The sequence below is a fragment of the Maniola hyperantus genome, chromosome 2 (genome assembly GCF_902806685.2).
Source record: "Maniola hyperantus chromosome 2, iAphHyp1.2, whole genome shotgun sequence".
In the NCBI taxonomy this organism is placed as follows: Eukaryota; Metazoa; Arthropoda; class Insecta; order Lepidoptera; family Nymphalidae; genus Maniola; species Maniola hyperantus.
The window spans coordinates 8,942,474-8,961,084 of NC_048537.1; the positions used below are offsets into that span (position 1 = coordinate 8,942,474).

Genomic DNA, 18,611 nt, shown 5'->3' on the forward strand with positions numbered 1-18,611 from the left:
ACGGCGGCGTGCGGACGTGTGACGCACCTTGTGTCGCGGCGGCTTGAGCGCGTGCGGCTCGGGCTCGTCGACCACCTTGCGGCTCAGGTCCTCGGGCTCGCGCTTCACGAGGCCCGCGTGGAGCAGGCCCGAGAGCTCGCCCAGCTCCGCCCCGTGCGCGCCATTGGCCGCCTTGGCTGCTCCGCCGGCCCTGCGGAGGGGAGACGGGTGTGATTGGCGACACCGACGATGCGCGCGCGCCGCTATTTCCACGACCGACCTCGTCGAGCGCGCGCAATGTCGGAGACCGTAGACTCTAACATTTGTCGCTCTACATGCTGCCAAATTATAATATTATCTCTCGGACTAGCTTGAATTCGTCCATGAGCTTGATTTATGAAACTTCATTATAATTATTTTATAAAATTGGTTTCGAATGATAGATAGTATTTCAAAATTTACTTATTGGAGCTCTATTTAGCATCATTTTCGTTAATTACACCCACATATTGTAACAAATACCCACATGTAATAATATAAATTCATACCTACCTAAATATCGCCCAATAAATAAAAACTACAGCTAGGTACAATACGCAGGTACTTAGGTAGGCTTATTCAGTCTAAAAGACAATGCCTAAGAGGATTTAAAAAAGCTAAACAAACCAACTGCAATTTACACTGACCGGTGACTTTATAGGGGAGGTGTGCTCAAAGCGGCCACCTTAACTTTGAGTTGAAAAAAAAAACCCTATTAAATGATTGATTTTCCAAAAGAATTTTATACCTACTGCTGGAAAAGTATTTTATTAAATTTATGATACAGACCTATGAGAAATTTAAATTCTTACAAATTTAAATAAAGGCATAAAATTATCTAAAGTAAGTAGGTACGACAGCTTGTAAAAACCCGCTTTGCCTGAGCGGCCATCTGAAGCAGCCACAGGGGTCAGGGCAACGTGGCCAGTCCCAAAGTTATCTACTGTTTATTTTGATTTTTATTTTTAACCGATTTCCAAAAAGGAGGTGGTATGTACACCGATTTTTTCGGGGTTTTTGGACCGATTTGCAAAATTTGCGTTTTGCAAAAGGAGTGCACCTTGCATCATCTGGTTTGAGAAGTTCGGACTTGGAGTGTAATCATGAAGCCGTTGCTTGATAGGTACCTAAAATATCAATTCACCATCAGAAATTCCTGAATCCCCACGTCTTAGGAGTTCAGTACCTTGCAGCATCAGCATTGAGGAGTTGGGATCTCAAGTTCAATGGTGTAGTCTATGCTTGGCACCAAAAATAATATTGCGTCATCCGCAGTTCCTGAATCACTATAATTTAGGAGTGCTGTACCCTACATCATCAGGGTTGAGGAGTTGGGACTTTGGGAAGTTATAAAGTCGTTAGGTACTTGGTACCTACAACATTAGGTAATTCACTATGAACACTTCCTGAATCTTGATAGCTTATGCGGGCAGTAACCCTGCAGCATCAGGATTGAGGAGTTGGATTCAAAAAAAATTATGGGACCACCACCGAAATATCGTCTGTTGATTTAAAAAAAAAATTGCAAATCGGTCCAGAAACCTGGAAAATATCGATGTAGGTACATACATTAAAAAAAGTCGAAAAAAAAACGGGCCGAATTGAGAACCACCTCCTTTTTGGGAGTCGGATAAAAAAGTTGTAAACATGCAATTAAATAAACAGAATCTATTCGATGGCATTGATAGACACTAGAAAAAGCTGGTGAGCCGTTGCAAAAATCGTAGGAAACAAAGAAAAACTTTTATATTTTTATCTTTAAAATAAATTAAAATAACTGTCTCTTGTACTTATTTGATTCAGGTTTAATCGACAAACGTTGACGATCAGTCTTTGTGGTAGGAAAGCCCAAGCGGGGATTTTGGGATTTACTCGAGCGCGTCAGATTAAGACAGGGTAAGTTAATTAAATGCAGACCTGTGTGCATTTCATTGATCTGACAATTTGAGCGTGACATAAGAAAATGGGAGAGTCACAAAGTTTCAAAAATCGGCCATGACTTTGGTTGCGTGCAAACCGTCAGTTTTTTGAATAGGAGCTACTTGAGGATCCACTTAACATCCCTTCTCAATATCTGATGCACTCGATAAATATTCTAGGTCTATTTTTATTTTCTTTTTTATATTCTTTTTTTTTAATTTATAGACTCGCGCTTGGCTGCAATTAGACCTGGTGGGAAGTGATAATGCAGCCTAAGATAGAGCGCCCCCTTCTACACCTTCGTACGACCACCCCCACCATGCAAACCGGTAAATAAATATTTTTGTGATAAAAAAACACGTGGGGCGCATTATATACTATTAATATCTAGAGCACTCGAGTATTTCTTTGTCAATGAATATTTTTTTTACATTTTTGAAAACCTATAGGTACGCGCTGTCCCCAGCAGTAAAAGGGGTTACATCATACAAACTTTTTTCTTTTTAGCACCTAATCTACACAATTCAACAGGTCCCCACGACGCTCGAGTAAATCCCTATTTAGCCTATCGGGCTCCCCTACTATTGTTGACTAAGTATTTTATGAAATGCCACCATTTCGAAATGACATGAAATAGTCGAACACTTCATGAAATGGGCAAGTCTCACGTCACAAATATACCTATACTTAGTGCGCTGAGAGGCAAGGTGCTTAGACCAGCACGGTTTTGAGTTGACTGTTGCATGAACTAGCTACTCTGGAGCGACTAGCTAGGGTATTGCGTAGGTATGCAGGTACAATAACTTGATAATAATCTTAAATGATCGCAGTATGTAGTAGTCATTCGTTTACAACTATTACAAATACTCCAAAGACAGCAAACATTAAGTTCGTTTGATTTGTTTGAATGTGAGTGAACGCAACCACCTCCGCAGTCCGCAAGTGGCGCGGGCGCGGCTTTCGTCGGCCGGTGTCAGCGCGCGCCGATTTATGATAATTGAAGACATGTTTCATTGGCGCTCAGATGTTTATTTTAGATAAGGGTCCCTCGTAGCACTATTTCATGCGTCCGAATTGGCCGGGACTCGCGACCTCCCGTGAGCTTCGTTTTACCAGCCGTGTCCGATTGCAACTCTCGCATTGCTCATTCCCCACGATATAAATACGAAATGCAAAAAGAATGCAATGAGTGTGAAATCATGCGTACGATAATGTTAAGTTTGAGTCAATAAATATTTCAGGATGGTATGAGATATCGGAGAGCAACCTGTCGCATTTAAGTCTCCATTTGCCAAGCCAAATCCGTAGGTACCTATTTGTGTGGTCTTATTTGACTATAAGCTAGTAAAATGACTTAGGCTGAATATGAAGATAGAAGCCCTGTCTACTCTACGCCTATGGGTTTCTATTTACATCGCTATACAAGAAGTAGGTATAGTCATGAAAATTAATCTAGTCGAACGTCTTATCTAAAGGTTTTTTAGGAAGGCTTACTTAGCTCAAACGTGATCATGTATCTATCTATTACTCTCGTTTCCCCTTTAACTGAGCCTAAAGCTGGTGCTATTGGTGTCTATGGGATAGTAAGAGTGAGATTTCAACTCATGAAACATCGACTCTTACAAAGTCGAGCTAAAGAGTATTTGAGAGCTTTGGTAAGCTTTTTTGTATCCGATGATGATAAACAAATGCAGCCTGTGATAAAACGGTCTGCTGTAAAAGTGGTAAAAGCGTACCTACTGATTACAGCAGTTTATGAGACCCCCCTATACCTACCTACCTATTGGCAAGATACTGGCGGTCCTATATATTAAAAGTAAGGAGGTGCCAAATTATGGCTAAACTGAATTAAAACGTAGGAAAGTCATCATTATCATCTGCATGGCATAGGTATCTCTGTCTTGTAGGAACTTCCACACACCACGGTCTAGCGAGTGCCACCTGAATTTCCAGTGGCAGTCCATGCATTTAGGCTCTATAGCTCTATAGAGCATCACAAAGGAACAAAAACAGGAACATACTATGAACACAACCACTCCTTTTCCTTACACAGTCGGGTAAAAATAGCAGCTATAGCTTAAAACCTTTAAAAAATACAGTCGTGTTATGTTATGACATTGAAGGGTTTACGCATGGTTTATAAGCCGCCAATTTTTTTGTAAGGCATGCAAATTAAGTTCGCACTAATCCAAGCGCGGTGTGCCCGCGGCGAGGTGGAGTAGATATATCGTTATTCATGTGCCGAGCACAATGCTGTGTTTACTTGTCGATGTTCATTGTTTGCTTCGCATTGCGTTGCGACGTGAAGTATTGTGCTAACAGCTGAGAGCTTAAAACTACTTTGTTCTGAAGGCGGTGGAGGTACATTTTGACGACCTTTCGAACTCACGGAGCGGTTTTCACCCGCGCCTGCCGCGTTTGAGACCGGGAGTGCATTGCAATCTTTGCAATTGTGCATTGTAAGGTTTACATCTCTTGAGGATGCTCCGGTGTCGGGGCGAAACGTGCGTCGATTGTGTTTGGGATTTGTGTGGTGGTGCGTGGTGGTGGTGCGTATTGCTTGCCTGGTGCCTGCTTCTTCCTGCATGTTTAGCAGTGGGAGGGCGGGCGGTGCATTTCGCATGCTGCATGTTGCACCATACAGATTCGACCTGTTTCAGCGGTTTACAGCAAATTAAGCTTCTGGTTCATTGTATAATCAGTTGATGTTATTAGGTACAAGGGTGAGCTACCTAAACCTCACCTACGTAAAGTTATATGTATACAGTATAGGTAGGTAAATCAAAATAATATCAAAGTGCTCATTGTCGTTACCTACTATCTAAGAGGTACGTTTTCATTTAACAGAGATACCTAGATGTAGGTACGAAATGCTACACATAAAAAACCGTTACAAATATAACAAGATAACTTTCCCAAACATCTATAATCTGATATCGGTGTCACGTTGCCTTGGATTAGCATAACATTGTCAGTGATAATCGTAAGAATGAACTTCATTTCAAGCATTCGAGCTACTTTTTGCATACAAATACAAAATTTTAAATGAATGCACATTTCGAATGTGTCTCGCGCATCGCGCATATGCAATCGCCTTTATAATTATTTGCAATGTTTACTTAACACCCTTTCACACATGAAAAAATATCGACAATGTAGTTCTTAGAGGGAGGGTAGTTACCCCTCGACTTTACGAAATTATACTAGTAGGAAGGTATCAAGAAATTATCAGCTTTATAATTTTTGTTTAACCTGAAAAAAGTTTGTTTTTAAAATAATCACCTATAATATAAAAATTAAACTAAAAACTTTAAAACCTCCGACACAAAAAAAACTCTCAAAAGTAAAACAATACCGGAAGTTTGTATGGAAGGCCCTCATTTTTAGGGTTCCGTACCTCAAAAGGAAAAACAAAACCATTATAGAATCACTTTGTTGTCTGTCTGTCAAGAAACCTACAGGGTACTTCCCGTTGACCTAGAATCATGAAATTTGGCAGGTAGGTTTGATAGGTCTTGATTTTCTAAAATTCCACTCGAACGAAGCCGGGGCGGATCAACTAATTTTATACAAAAATAGCTCTTAAATCGGTATTTAAATGAAGCAGTAAAAACTCATTTACCTATGTGAACATTAATTTTCCACGTTATTCACTGATAGTTATCTTATATACGGTTATATTAACCACGCAATCGCCTGTCTACGTTATAGGTTACGTCTGAATATTTAATTAACGCTAAAATTACTGCGCATCTGCATACTCTGTAATCGTTCAAGATAAAATCTAAAATAAATAATAATTTCTTATTCTAGGGAATCACGAGAGTTGGGTTGCGCCAGATTAAAATCAAAGGCGACGACAGTTTATACATCGTTTGACGAATAGATTACAATCTATTGAGCATTAAAGCGAGATGAAGAAGGTGCTTGCAGCGGATGTGAGAAACGTTATTTCATTCTATTTGAATATATCATGAGACCAAATGTAGGTTTATTGCTACTTTTCTCACGGAACTAATACGTTATCAAAATCTTTAATTGAAAAAGATTTCGCCATTTGTCTCAGCCATTAAAATAAATGTTTGATTGCGTACATCATAAACAAATAATGAAGCTTTCGGCGTGATTCAATCGCTCCAATCCTCGTCGTCTCTGTAGGTATACTTAGTAAAAACACGAACGACAGCTGTAGGAAGACTGTAGGTAATAATTCGCAACGGCTACCATACCAACATTAATTGTAATTTTGACTTGTCGTCATTTGAATAGGATATGTGCTGTAGATAAAGAACGGTCAAGAAGAATGGTCAAGCCCCGACTTCATATTTCGCTATGTTCCGGCTGACTGTGGGGACATAACGATGTTGCTTCTTTTTATGCATTACTTTATAAGAGGGTAGGCCTTATACGGGGGAACTGAATGGTATTAACTGTTGTGGCATTAACAATACAGATATATCTTCAAGAGGAAACCGGTTCTAGTTCTAAATGGGTCACACGGTCCCAGCTTCAAGTTTTTGCCAAGCAATCGCGACGATCCAAAGGAAATTTTAATTTGCTAATTTATTACAGTGCATAATTTAATGAAACTCCATTTTAAGTATTAATGATGTTTTATAACACAATAACTATTAAATCATTACAATGATCCCGTTATAATTTCTAATAATCAAGCGTAGTTCTACAATTAATGCTTAATACAAAGTGTGGTGACATTAGAGTATTTTCCCGTTATTTGCAAAGCATGCAGCCACGAACGGTGACAGGGTCGCGAGGTCGAGGCCCTCCCGGGGCCATCCCGGCGAGCGTTTCTATGCTAATCTTCGAGACAGCATTCGAGAGCCACCGACAACTATTAATGGTTATGGCCGTTTTCACTCGATAGCTATAATTTCCCCGGCCCTGGGCAGCCTACAGGTGGCGACTGGCTAGTTGCGCCCGCGCTCTACGCAGCGCGTTTACGAAACATGCTTCACGCCTACGATTTGGAAGTAACATAATATACAGCTCGAACTAGTTAATTTCTACATCTAGCGTGCATTCAATTCAAATATTACGAGCGATTTAGACAACAAACAGCGCACCGAAACTGACGATGCTATGGCACTGAACTATATATCGGATTAGCATACAAACGCGATCGTCGACGCTGCGCTCACGGATGGGTGCGGGCGAGTTGAGCATTCGTTATAATTTTGAATGTATGAATGAGAAATAGCAGCACACGTTGGAGCCGGCGCGTGGGACGCGTGCCGACAATGCGCCGAGACAAGTCCTGGGCGTCCTTGTCAATGTGAGCCGCTTCCAGCCACATCCGTCTATTGTCATTATTTGTGTTTATGCACTCCCGTAAACAGTGACGAGGATGACAGGCCGAAAACTGTCACCACCGTCGATCCTTGAGCTGAGCCGTGGGCATAGTGATCACTGATCACGCGGATGTGTTTATCTCTACAAATAATAATAAGTAGGTACCTATCTACTAAGTGCACTGTAATTATATGTAGATCATGGCAATAAGCATTGAATTCACCTGCAATATTAGGCGTCGAAAGAGCGCCTCACTTAATTAACTTTTTAATTAATTATTAAATTAAGAGTGGTGTTAATGGTACCTAAATGAATTAATCTGTGCTCCACATGTTACAAAAATGGCGTTTGAGTTGTTTAGATAGTAGGTACTGATCGTTTATTATTTCTTCAATAAAGTACCTATACCTACCTATTTTAAAATATGTTTAAAATGTTCAAGAATTAAAATCCGTTATCATGATACAATAAGTTTATGAAATGTAATAAAATTTTAATAAAAGAATAAGCGTAGAGTGTGAAGTGAACATTATGCATTCTTTATAGTAAATAGGAGTGTGACACGGAGTTTGCTCATTTTTGTGGCATTGAAAGGATGCTGTTAACAACCTCTTTCAAAGAGCGAGCATAATTTGATCGGGGTCGTATTTCTATGGGAATAGCAGAGAATACGACAACCTATCTTTTTTGAGTGGATTTATTAAATGTGGACATTTTAGCCGCATTTTTAACTGTTTCTATTATTATTATGACCCTTAAGTTATAAAAATATCAATCAGTAAGTATTCTAAAATACGAAATAGATATTTTAGGAAAATTGGGTATTAGCTACCTATATAATTTAAACGATACAATTCCTGCAGTATGGTGATTTTATTTCGTTCGAATATCAATTTTATTGCTCCATAGTAGATAGGTAGGTAGGTAATACAAATTTGAAACATAAGTTTTTATAAAATCTCCCAAGATATTCGCACTCGCAGTCGTTATGCAAAAATATGGTAATATTCAAATGATATACACAGAAGTGGGAGCAGCGTATAGGGGATAAGATGTTCACTGCAGTTGCAAATTCTTATTTCGATAATCCTGCTATACGTATTCAAATGAGCGCCTATGATTTATTAAGTGGAACATTAACATTTTTATTATTTGTTATTCTTACACCTTTCTTTGGGGCGGAAGCCACGCGGCCTCAGTCTCTGTGTACTCGGCCGTGAGACCGGCAGCACAGCACCCCGCCTGGAACTGTAACTGCTCGTACAAAAAATAAAGATCCAATATTATCATAGTATTCGTATAAATTTTACGCGAATTCATTTCGTATTCACAAAGCTTCGATATTTGTCGATTATAATGATAATTGCCGCTATACACGAACTTCGGCGTAATATACGGCCGTGAGAATCGATGATTGATTTTCCGGAATCAAGTTCGATCTGGACGATGATCAAATTCATAAAATATGTATAATTTTGTTTTTTCGACCTTGATATACCTAATTATTAAGTATTTTTCCGCCTTTGTAATATACCTTCGGACTTGGAACCTAGCAGAATATTTTTTTATTGTTTTTCATAGTTTGCATATTAATTAATTATTATTCTACGTTTATCTCATACCAATAATAATAGGCAAGGAAACAAAAACTTCTCACATCAAAACAGCCTTATTTTTTGGATAATTTTATACTATAAAAATAACCTAACCGTAACTACATTCTGCATAAGGTAGGTACCTACTAGGTACAGGTTGTAAGTGGAGGAAAGTCAAACCGCTGCATCTTGTCTGTTCGAAGGGGTGAAAGTACTGAAATCTTTTAAAGTGCCCACCAGCACGTAGATTGATTGACCTTTATACTTAGGTCTACAACGCCCTGGCGCAGTTGTGAGCGCTGTGGTCTTATAAGTGGGAGGACTTGGGTTCGACTCTCGGCTAGGCCAAATTGAGAAATTATTATTTCTTAATTTTCTCTGATCTGGTCTGGTAGGAAGCTATGGCCGTGGCTAGTTACGACCCTACCGGCAATTCCATGCCACCAGGCGATTTAGCGTACCGGTACGATGACGCGTAGAAACCGATAAGGGGTAGGAGAGGGTTTAATAAAATCCCTTCCAAGTTAGTATGCTACTAACTTAGACTGCATCAACACTTACCACTAGGTGAGATCGCAGTCAAGGGCTAACTTGTGATGGAATAAAAAACAGCCAAGTCCGAGTCAGACTTCGCTCTTTTAGGGTTCCGTACATATTTATGAACATTTTTTTAAAACCAGGTAGGTAGGTAGATTGTGTTTTAAGTGCCCAGTGGCGTGCAGGTCATAGAGGCATAAATGTACCCCAGTTGAATAGCTCAATGCATATTTTTCATAGTGACCTGCCAGTAAACAGGCTCCTACTTAACTAGTGCCTACCCTGGCTTCTTCAAACCCTGTGCACGCCACTGGGTAAGCCCCAAGAAATGCTTGTTTGTTTTGGTCACAGCTTACAAATTACTTTATGAACCGTATTTTTCACCACCACCGCCACTTCTTAATACGCCTTACTAACAATCTTGAATGGGAAGCTGGAAGAAATCTCTGTTTAGAGATAAGCATTTCCAATGTAACTCAATTTATTATTACTTTGTAGCTACAATTTTGGTACATGAAACATAAAAATAAATAAAATAGAGAGTTAGAGACCCGTGACCCTTTGGATACGGAACCCTAAAACATATTAAGCTAGTTAATCCATATAAACTCACTGCCAAACTTCCTTGTGCAGGTTGAGATGCGAATCCTGTGCCAGCGGAGGCAGCTTATAGTACTCAGTGACCAGGGGCTGCGGCTGAGGATCGTCGGCGACGCCCAGCACGGCGGAGGTGGCCGCGCTCAGCGGGTGCTCCGACCCCCCCGCGTAGTATGCTCGCCAGGAATCACCGCTGACCTCCATTAATTCCTTGCGTCTCCTGTTCAAAAAAATTAATTAAATTAATCACACAGTTAATTAAATTATTATAACAACGTTGTGGTTAGGTACATTTTGTATTCACAACAATTAAGAGTTGTCGTTGGCACAACATTTTGTAAGATGCTGACAAGTTAGAGATAACCTAGATATCAAGTCATCATCATAATGGACTAGAGCACACGAGGGCCGTTATTTTATAAAAGCTGAAAGTTTTTCTGCGTATTTAATTATCCCCAACACAGGGAAGAACGATCAGCGACTATGAAGTTTGGATCATGGTGTCTTTGGGAGATAGCAGGTAAAAAAGGTTTTAAAATTTTTATGTCAAAGTATAAAGGTTAATTTATTTTATTTTATTCGAAATAGTGTTGCAAATCACGTCATGCATTTGCCAGACACTTAGTATCATGGCAACCCCCTGCCAGACACCCTTAAACTTAAACTTTAAAGGTGTAAACTTTATAGACTATTTCAAGATTTAAGGAAAGGGTAGGAAAATTAAAAGGGTTTTTCCTAGACAGGAAGAGGATTACCTATAAGTACAAGGAGTTGACGCACACGGGATTTTTAAGAATCTAATTCCACGCGGATGAAGTCGCTGGCAAAAGCTAGCTAATAGATAAGAAGACAGATCTACGCGAAGTAATATTATTATAATATCTAATTAATTCTAAATGTGTTTATTTATTCAGTAAGAATAATATTTATATCATATTGATCGCCACAACGCGAGTGCCGGGTTGAACGGCAACACTCACCCAAACAATAGATAAAAGGAACAGTAATACAACATTGAATGACATAAGTTTAAAAGGCTACTTGGATTGTCTGTAGATGCAAACCTGATGATGACGAATATGAAACAACTCACCAATTTCCATTGAGTGTGTCGTATCAATGAAGTAAACGTAAAATACTGGTATCCCAAGCCTGTAGTTTTACAACTGGACCGACTACATCTTACGAACCAGTTATTAGGCGTGACCATTTTGGTACGGATGCTGACCTTTGATGGTATCCATCAGTGGTCGTCATCGCATAATACGTCGATATAATACCTACATACACATACGCTAATTGTTGCAGACAATCGTGAGTCAGCAGGCCAAGTGGCCGGTCGCCTAAACTTGCTTACTGTCAGGACTGCCACCGACTTAGCAGCCTCGAGGCTTAACGATACCTAATTCGGAAGTTCGCTAACGATCGTAGGCTCGAACGGGCAGCCATACGTCACACGGGTCGGGTCGCTTGCTGCTGCATAACCTGAATGTAGAACAGGTCCGTACCACTTGCAGAACCGGAAGGATACGAGGCAAATCCCTGTTCCCTCGCCAACCAGTTTAGGTTGTCTGACGTCACGCCCAGCGGTATCCGACGATGCAGACAAATAAATAAAAAATGGTGGAAGCACGCGTCGGACGAGTTTGACCGGATCGTAGTTCTACCTGATTCCTGTTCCTGGTAGTTTGTTGGTATCACGGGACGCCATTATTTATTGTTATTATAATAACAATCGCTATCAAGTCGCAATCATAGCCACTCTGTAATGGCATAACAAAATGCTACTTAAACAGTTACTACATTTTCCGCATAGTTAACTAATGACATAATCTTAAGTTACTAAATCTCAATCCGTACCAAAACTGGCTATTTCTTTATAAGACGAGGTCACTTCATTACTCAGTGGACCAGATAGATAATAAATATCAATATTTACTACAGTTAGGTACATTGGGTTATTTATAATCTTAAGCCTGTATTTACTATCGGCTGCAACATTTTGCAATCTAGTATCTACCTATTACTAATTTTCACAATCTGTTAACTAAATTTTCAATTGCGAGCAATGTAATGGATGCAATCTAAATAAAATCTTTTCATTCAATGATGGTTTTTATAAATATGCAAATATCATAAGCTAGTGCATACAGATACTACTTATCTTTAGTAAATAGATATAGGTACACATACGATAAAAAGTTGCTAAAAGTCAAACGAGTACACCAGCGGCTAAAGCAAACATTATATCGTCATCATACGTGTTTCCACCTGGCAGGCCATCACTCTATCAATGAATTAACATAGGTGTTCGAGAATGTCACGTTAGCGTCAAGTAAGAATAGAATATGCGAATTGGTTCAGAAAACTGGAAAAGCCAGCTTCTGGCATTTAACCAGCTAAAGCGTGAGTCATTTGACGAGTTAACTGGCAGCCGGTGGCGAGGTGCGGGCGGCGAGGTTGCACCACGTGAATGAGATTCCGGTAGGTGCGCACGTAAAAATCGTGCAACGAATCTAACAGGTTTGCTGGGGTCCTTGCGAGGCCATCGGGACTGGTCTAACCTGCCCTGCGCACATGAACCTCGAATTTCCGATCGTTTCCTATCACTTTTGCTCACATCACAGCTTCTAAGTAAATATTATACAACTTGAGCTTTTCAATCATCATTGCAAAATTTATTTTCAGATTAAGTATTTTTAACGCAGCATTCACTCAATCGATCAAGCATTGTATCTACGTATTGTCTCTTGAAGTATTTATAAATAATTAATTGACCAATCGTTTCTTTATCGTCAATTGTTCATGCCATTTAGGTTTCGCGATTTGCCTTCTCGTCTGTTTGTTTGGGTTTGAATGGAACGATTAGAAAGTATCACGCGCAGCTGTCGCCAAGACGTGACGTATGCTAGAGCGGAACGGATGGCTCAGAGCGAAGGGTTGAAGGAATCGGTGCAACGCAAACAAAGCATTCGATACGGCCATTTATCTAAAACCGTTTTTTAGACAACACTCGTAGCGTAGTAGGTACCTATAGCCTCGATTTTAACGCGAAATGTGCATATCTTCTCAATAATAAGTAATTAATATGGCATTTGTTATGTGTTACACCTCTCACATTATTGTTATGAAAAAGATGATTTACCTACTTAGGAGAAATAAATTCGGAATAAGTAACTTCTATAAACAATCAACAAAGACATTTAATATTATACTGAATAATTTTAAATTATTATGAGCAACAATTTTCGTACGTGTTATTTACTCTTGTAAATAGTAAGTTCTTAAAGTACCTTAATAAAACTTTGGTTTTCGCTTACCATAAATATTTCTTAAAAAATATAAGTACCTAAGCTATCTAGATTCACTCACGAGCTTATAAGCTCAGCATTCTCTACTTTGAACTGTTTTCAACTACAATAGGAAACCGACGCAGTCAGAATGGAAGTTGAAGACAAAGCTGCATTCGATTATTTATTATTCGATAAATAAATAATTTAACAACCACAAAGTTATTTCGATAGCAAATGTCTTTGTTGTTGTTTGTTTGTCAAATGACATTGCCATCCCTGGAGCAAAATCTTGAGGCTGCCCAAGAATGCGCTGGCTATATAGATGTCGTGATAGCAGACCTGAGAATTAAAGAATCAAAAAACCAGATGCTTATGAGACAAAGCAGCGCCAAGTGGCTGGGGAAATTTTTGGAAAGCAGACCCCACTTTAGTGGGACAGCGCCATTCGAACACGGAAAGAAATAAACTATCAAAAAAGTGATTTTGGATTTAATTAGGTGTGGAGTCATTTTATCTGAAGTCGCAACGAGTTGTGAGCAAAGAGTCGGCGCGGCGGCGGCGGCGTATTTCGAAAGGCGCTCGTCCACGTCGACGTCCGGTGTCGCGTCCAACTATCGATCATTCGGTTCGTTAATAAATAACACGTTGGCGTCGCTCGTTGCTTATCTCGGCTGTTCGGGCATGTGGAAAAATTTGGTGTAGGTGTCGTAACGGAGCGACACGCATGTCTCGTAGGGTTGCGTGCGCCCGCCTGGCGTGCTTATCCTCTCCGGTCGTTGCTCGCGACTCGATTGCTTCATTATTAATCTTTTAATTAAAACAACCAAAGCCCCGATAAAGATTAAGTATTAAAAGTAAAATAGCCGCTGTATCAGTCGAATCGATAAAAATTGTTAATTAAAAAGTTGCAAAGAAAGATTCAACTGTATCTCACTCTACCCTTAGCTAATATTATGTTAAATAAAGATCGTGAAAAATTCAAGTTCAAATTTAAATGGGAAATCCATACCATTAGAGTGAAAGTCCAATATTATTAGAGTGAAAGTGTGTCTGTCTGTCTTCTAGGTTTTCACGGCTCATCCGTTAAACCGATTTTGACGTTACAGAAATATCTTGCATCTCGGGGAAGGACATATTAGGCTTCTTTTTATCCAGGAAAATCAAACAATCCGCACGGGACTTTTAAAAACCTAAGGCTTAGCTCAAACTTACCACTTTACGCACACAAAACACACGCAGTGGTGATGAAACCACAAAACCGACATTAGGTACAATACAATCGATGGATTTCAAAGAGTCCATCCGTCTAAGCGCTATCATGACATTTCATACTCATTTAGTATACTGACAACACACGACCACTTGTTGTTGTTCTAAAGGGGCTGGAAAGTGGTCTTTGGTACCTACGTCTGAGCTAAGCCTAAATCCATACGGCCGAAGTCTCGGTCATCATCATCATCGTCATCGAGTACAAAGGGCACCTATGAGATCTCAGAACGTTCCAATATGCGGTGAGGGTGGCCACCGAAGGGGTTTTAGTGATTAAAAATCTCACATACCTAACCCGATTTCATCCCCAAGAAGTCTTATGAAGATTTAGGCCTTTATACTGCTTCACTTCTTCAGTCATCATCGCAGCAGGTGCAATGGGCGCAAGGGAAAGTGTAGGGAGCGGCTCAAATCTACGCGAGTTTTATCATCTCTGATAAGAGAAACTAGCGTCGTTCCCGCTAATGAGTCATTAAGCCAAGACGACATTAATAATGTAATGTTTTAAATGATCGGTTTTTTTCTTAACGGATATCATAAATAGTAGACTAGCTGTAAATTACTACCTACCTTGATAAGATTATATAATTTTTCTTATGCAAGCAAAGAATCTAAATGTATGTAGGTACCTACCTGATAATAATATAATATTTTATATCAATATATTGGAGATATTATCCTCCTATGAACTATACAGGAGTTAGTCCGAGTTTAGTATAATAAAGAACACGACTGGCCTACCAAATATCGAACGTTAAAAGAAAGTATAAAATTCACATTTGAAATGGCATAATGCAGCCGCCTTATTGAATTTTTTTAAATTTTTTTGATATATGAGAATCTTTGGGTTCTCATACATCTAAATGGTGAAATAAGGAAACACTCTGAAAATATTACACTCCTTTTTTCTGGCAGCTGTGTCAGAAATCTACAAATTTAATGAGGAAATTAAATTCTAGCAACAATTATTTTCAAGTAACAAATAACAATAATAACTATCTATTACGACACTTACCCATTATCTAATGTTTAGTATTACTCCATTATAGCTAACGAGTTTAGGCATTCCACCGTATTGCTACATTTCGTCAATTACAGAATTCACTCTTTTAGAAATTGTGGTTGCGCTGTTATTGGTCAGCAAAAACTGAATTCTTCATACCGGTATAAATAAATAAAGGATGAGTACTGCTCGAGCCTCGAGCTACTCCGAGCACAGAACAAACCAAACGAGAAGCATTTTTCGACAAACCTCTTTTTGTAGATTGACGAGGAACGCATATGCGATGATTCATTTACGGAGTTGCTCACCGTATAAGTATAGCTAACATTATTACTTCTGTTTTCTCGTCAGCATTATGTACGACGAACAAGAAATGTTTTCTTGGAAATATGTGCCCACGCAGATTAAAGATGGAAACGCAACATGGGCTCTAAATAAGCCATGTCCCTTCTTAGCTTGTAACTACTACTTGAATCTCTAGAATTTAAAATGTCGATTTGTGGGCAAAACAGTGTAATTGCACAAAATTAAATTTTACAGGAGAGGCAAAAACTGAACAAAGCTGTTAAAACTTTACGTAAGAACGAAAGAAAGAAGTACCGTTTGCTTACCGTTTAGATCGAAGGCATGAACTTTGGCACAACTCAATTTTAGTACAATTCTAGGCTGTTTTGATTAGGAGTGAGTCCATATATTATTTTGTATTCAGTGACCGAAATCACGAAAATTGATCGATCAGAGAAAATCGCATTGAATAAAAAAAATTGATAGGTATATATTAGATATAATATGTTATATATGTTAGCTATTTTTTGTCTGTCAATTTATAATTTTTGAATATCGAACAAAAAACAATTTCTTAAAAATTTAAATCAAAATCTAATAAATAGACTGTATTATTAAAAAAGAACATGAATTCACGGAATTCATACAAGAGTTTTTAAAAATGGATTTTGATAACAATTATAAAACCGTTGACCATTGATTGACACAGTTCGCGAACTTGACGTGGTATCAATGAAGAATATTTGAATTATTCACTAGACTTATAAAATGTTCATTTCATTGTATTCAGTGGATGCTGTCTGTCTCCAGCGCAGAGACGTGGCCGCGGTACTTATGAGCTGAATAGCCACTCTATGTCAAGGGATTTGTTATCATAGAATTCTTTGAAGCGATATAAAACGGAACACAAAAGAGTGGTTTATTGAGGCGATACGGGTTTTGTAATTCTGAATAGTGAAATTGAAATAACTGCAAAATCAAATTTTATTTTAAGAAACTTTTAAGTTTCCGAAAAGAAAAAATAAGAAAACTTTTCGTCATCAAAATTAATTAAATAATTAAGATCTGATTTTAAAATCATTTATTTTTAGATTCAAATGAAAATACAAATGAACATAATAATTTTTATGTTCTAGAATAAGTTTGGTATTTTTGTTTATTGTATTTCTTTTAAAATCTAGATTTCAATGTGAGTTTTGAAAATATTTTATTCAACTATAATTGTAATTAGTTATTAAATAACATTGTTAATTGCCAGAGACTTTTTGTTCGGCATTAAAGCAATAATTAATTAAAAGAGGAAATAAAAATTCGCTCGACTGAAGGTCGTCTGAACCCCATTGTCTATTGATCACAACTGAATGGCTGGACGTTCATTGTGCTGGCAATTACTCCAGCGAGTAAACACGATAAAAACCAACAGACATTTATCACTGATCATTTTAAAACAAATTATCTTAAGCTGCCGTTCGTACTACAAAAAACCCACTCCAAGAACTTTATTTTTATGGCATCTAGGCTATCGTCTTAAATATAATGTTATCATTTGATCACAGAGGATAAAATAAGTATATCTACATTTTAAATAATGAGTCTTTCAAATGTTATTACTATCTTTACTACTGGAATTTAATAATTTAATACTAATGTCTTAGGCGACAAATCAAAAAATACATAAGTAGATATAACCCGGCCAAACTAAGAAAGGGAAATCGTATCCGCGATATTGTGACGTACAAAATATTATTTTGATATGTTATTTTCAATGAATTTTGTAGGACGTAATATTTAGACACTATTTAGAGATTTGTAAAATGCATTTTAAATATAAGTACCTATATAACAAAATTTAATCAAAATATTATATTTCTATTTAGGACGTCACAATACTTAGTTTGGATGCATTGTTATCTATTTGACCGATGCGCACTAAGCTTTAGTTAACTTTGTAAAGTGTTTTAAAAATTGAATTACGGACAGATAGAAGGAACGCCCGCAGCGCCTGATGTTACCCGAATAAAATTTTCAATAAATACACCGTTTCTGTTTTAATTTGATCGCATGCGTGTGGTTCAAATAAACATAATACACTAATTTAATTCCTATCCAAAATATAAAAAAAAAAAATTGGATTTTATCTATTCAAGATAAAATCCAAAGTAATTTTATTTGAACGGTGGTAATAACTTTGGCGCCTTTCGTAAGTTTATTAATTATTGTCATTGGTATTTCTTTTGCTGTGATATATCTCGACTCTAGTATCATAAGGTCGGATGTGTACTTCCGACCAAACTCACTTTTTTACATAAAGGTAATGAGCATTTCGGGCTCTTTCTGCCAAGCTGACACCAGTATTTCTATCTCTTTTCGTTGCAAAGATAAATACATGCATAATGTCGTATCTGAACACATTCTAAAAATTTGGAGAACCATAATTATATTTTTTGACTTGCGTATGTATGCACCAAAGCAATGGAGAAAAATGATAGATGTATTTTGAGTTCGACCATTATGCTACGAAATTAGTTTATTTGTAATACTAGCTGGTACTGCAGTTACGCACTTCTGCTTCTAAAATATGTAATAATTTTGTTAGGTAAAATCACAACAGATGTTATGCTTCGAATTTTTTGTATTAATATTTGGACTGTGAATCATTTAAGACTTTTTGCCTTGTAATATAAATAATTTTGCAATAAAATTCATGGAAGTAAGTTGAAATAAAGCTTTTTGTTTGTGACTACATTAAAGTTGATGTGATTAATAGGTAAGAGATCCATCCTA

The 18,611-nt window shown here is 38.0% G+C and overlaps 1 protein-coding gene across 3 annotated transcripts in view; it reads right to left on the reverse strand.

Moving 5' to 3' along the window:
- The window catches only part of grh (grainy head), a 161,999-nt gene that overhangs the window by 62,809 nt on the left and 80,579 nt on the right, over positions 1-18,611 (reverse strand). For all 3 annotated transcript variants that reach the window (XM_034982983.2, XM_034982979.2, XM_034982972.2), the window contains exons 3-4: positions 9,994-10,197; positions 28-190 (exon numbers count right to left, since the gene is read on the reverse strand). In XM_034982983.2, the coding sequence (XP_034838874.2) occupies positions 28-190; positions 9,994-10,197 (367 nt within the window). The remainder of the gene's footprint in view (positions 1-27; positions 191-9,993; positions 10,198-18,611) is intronic.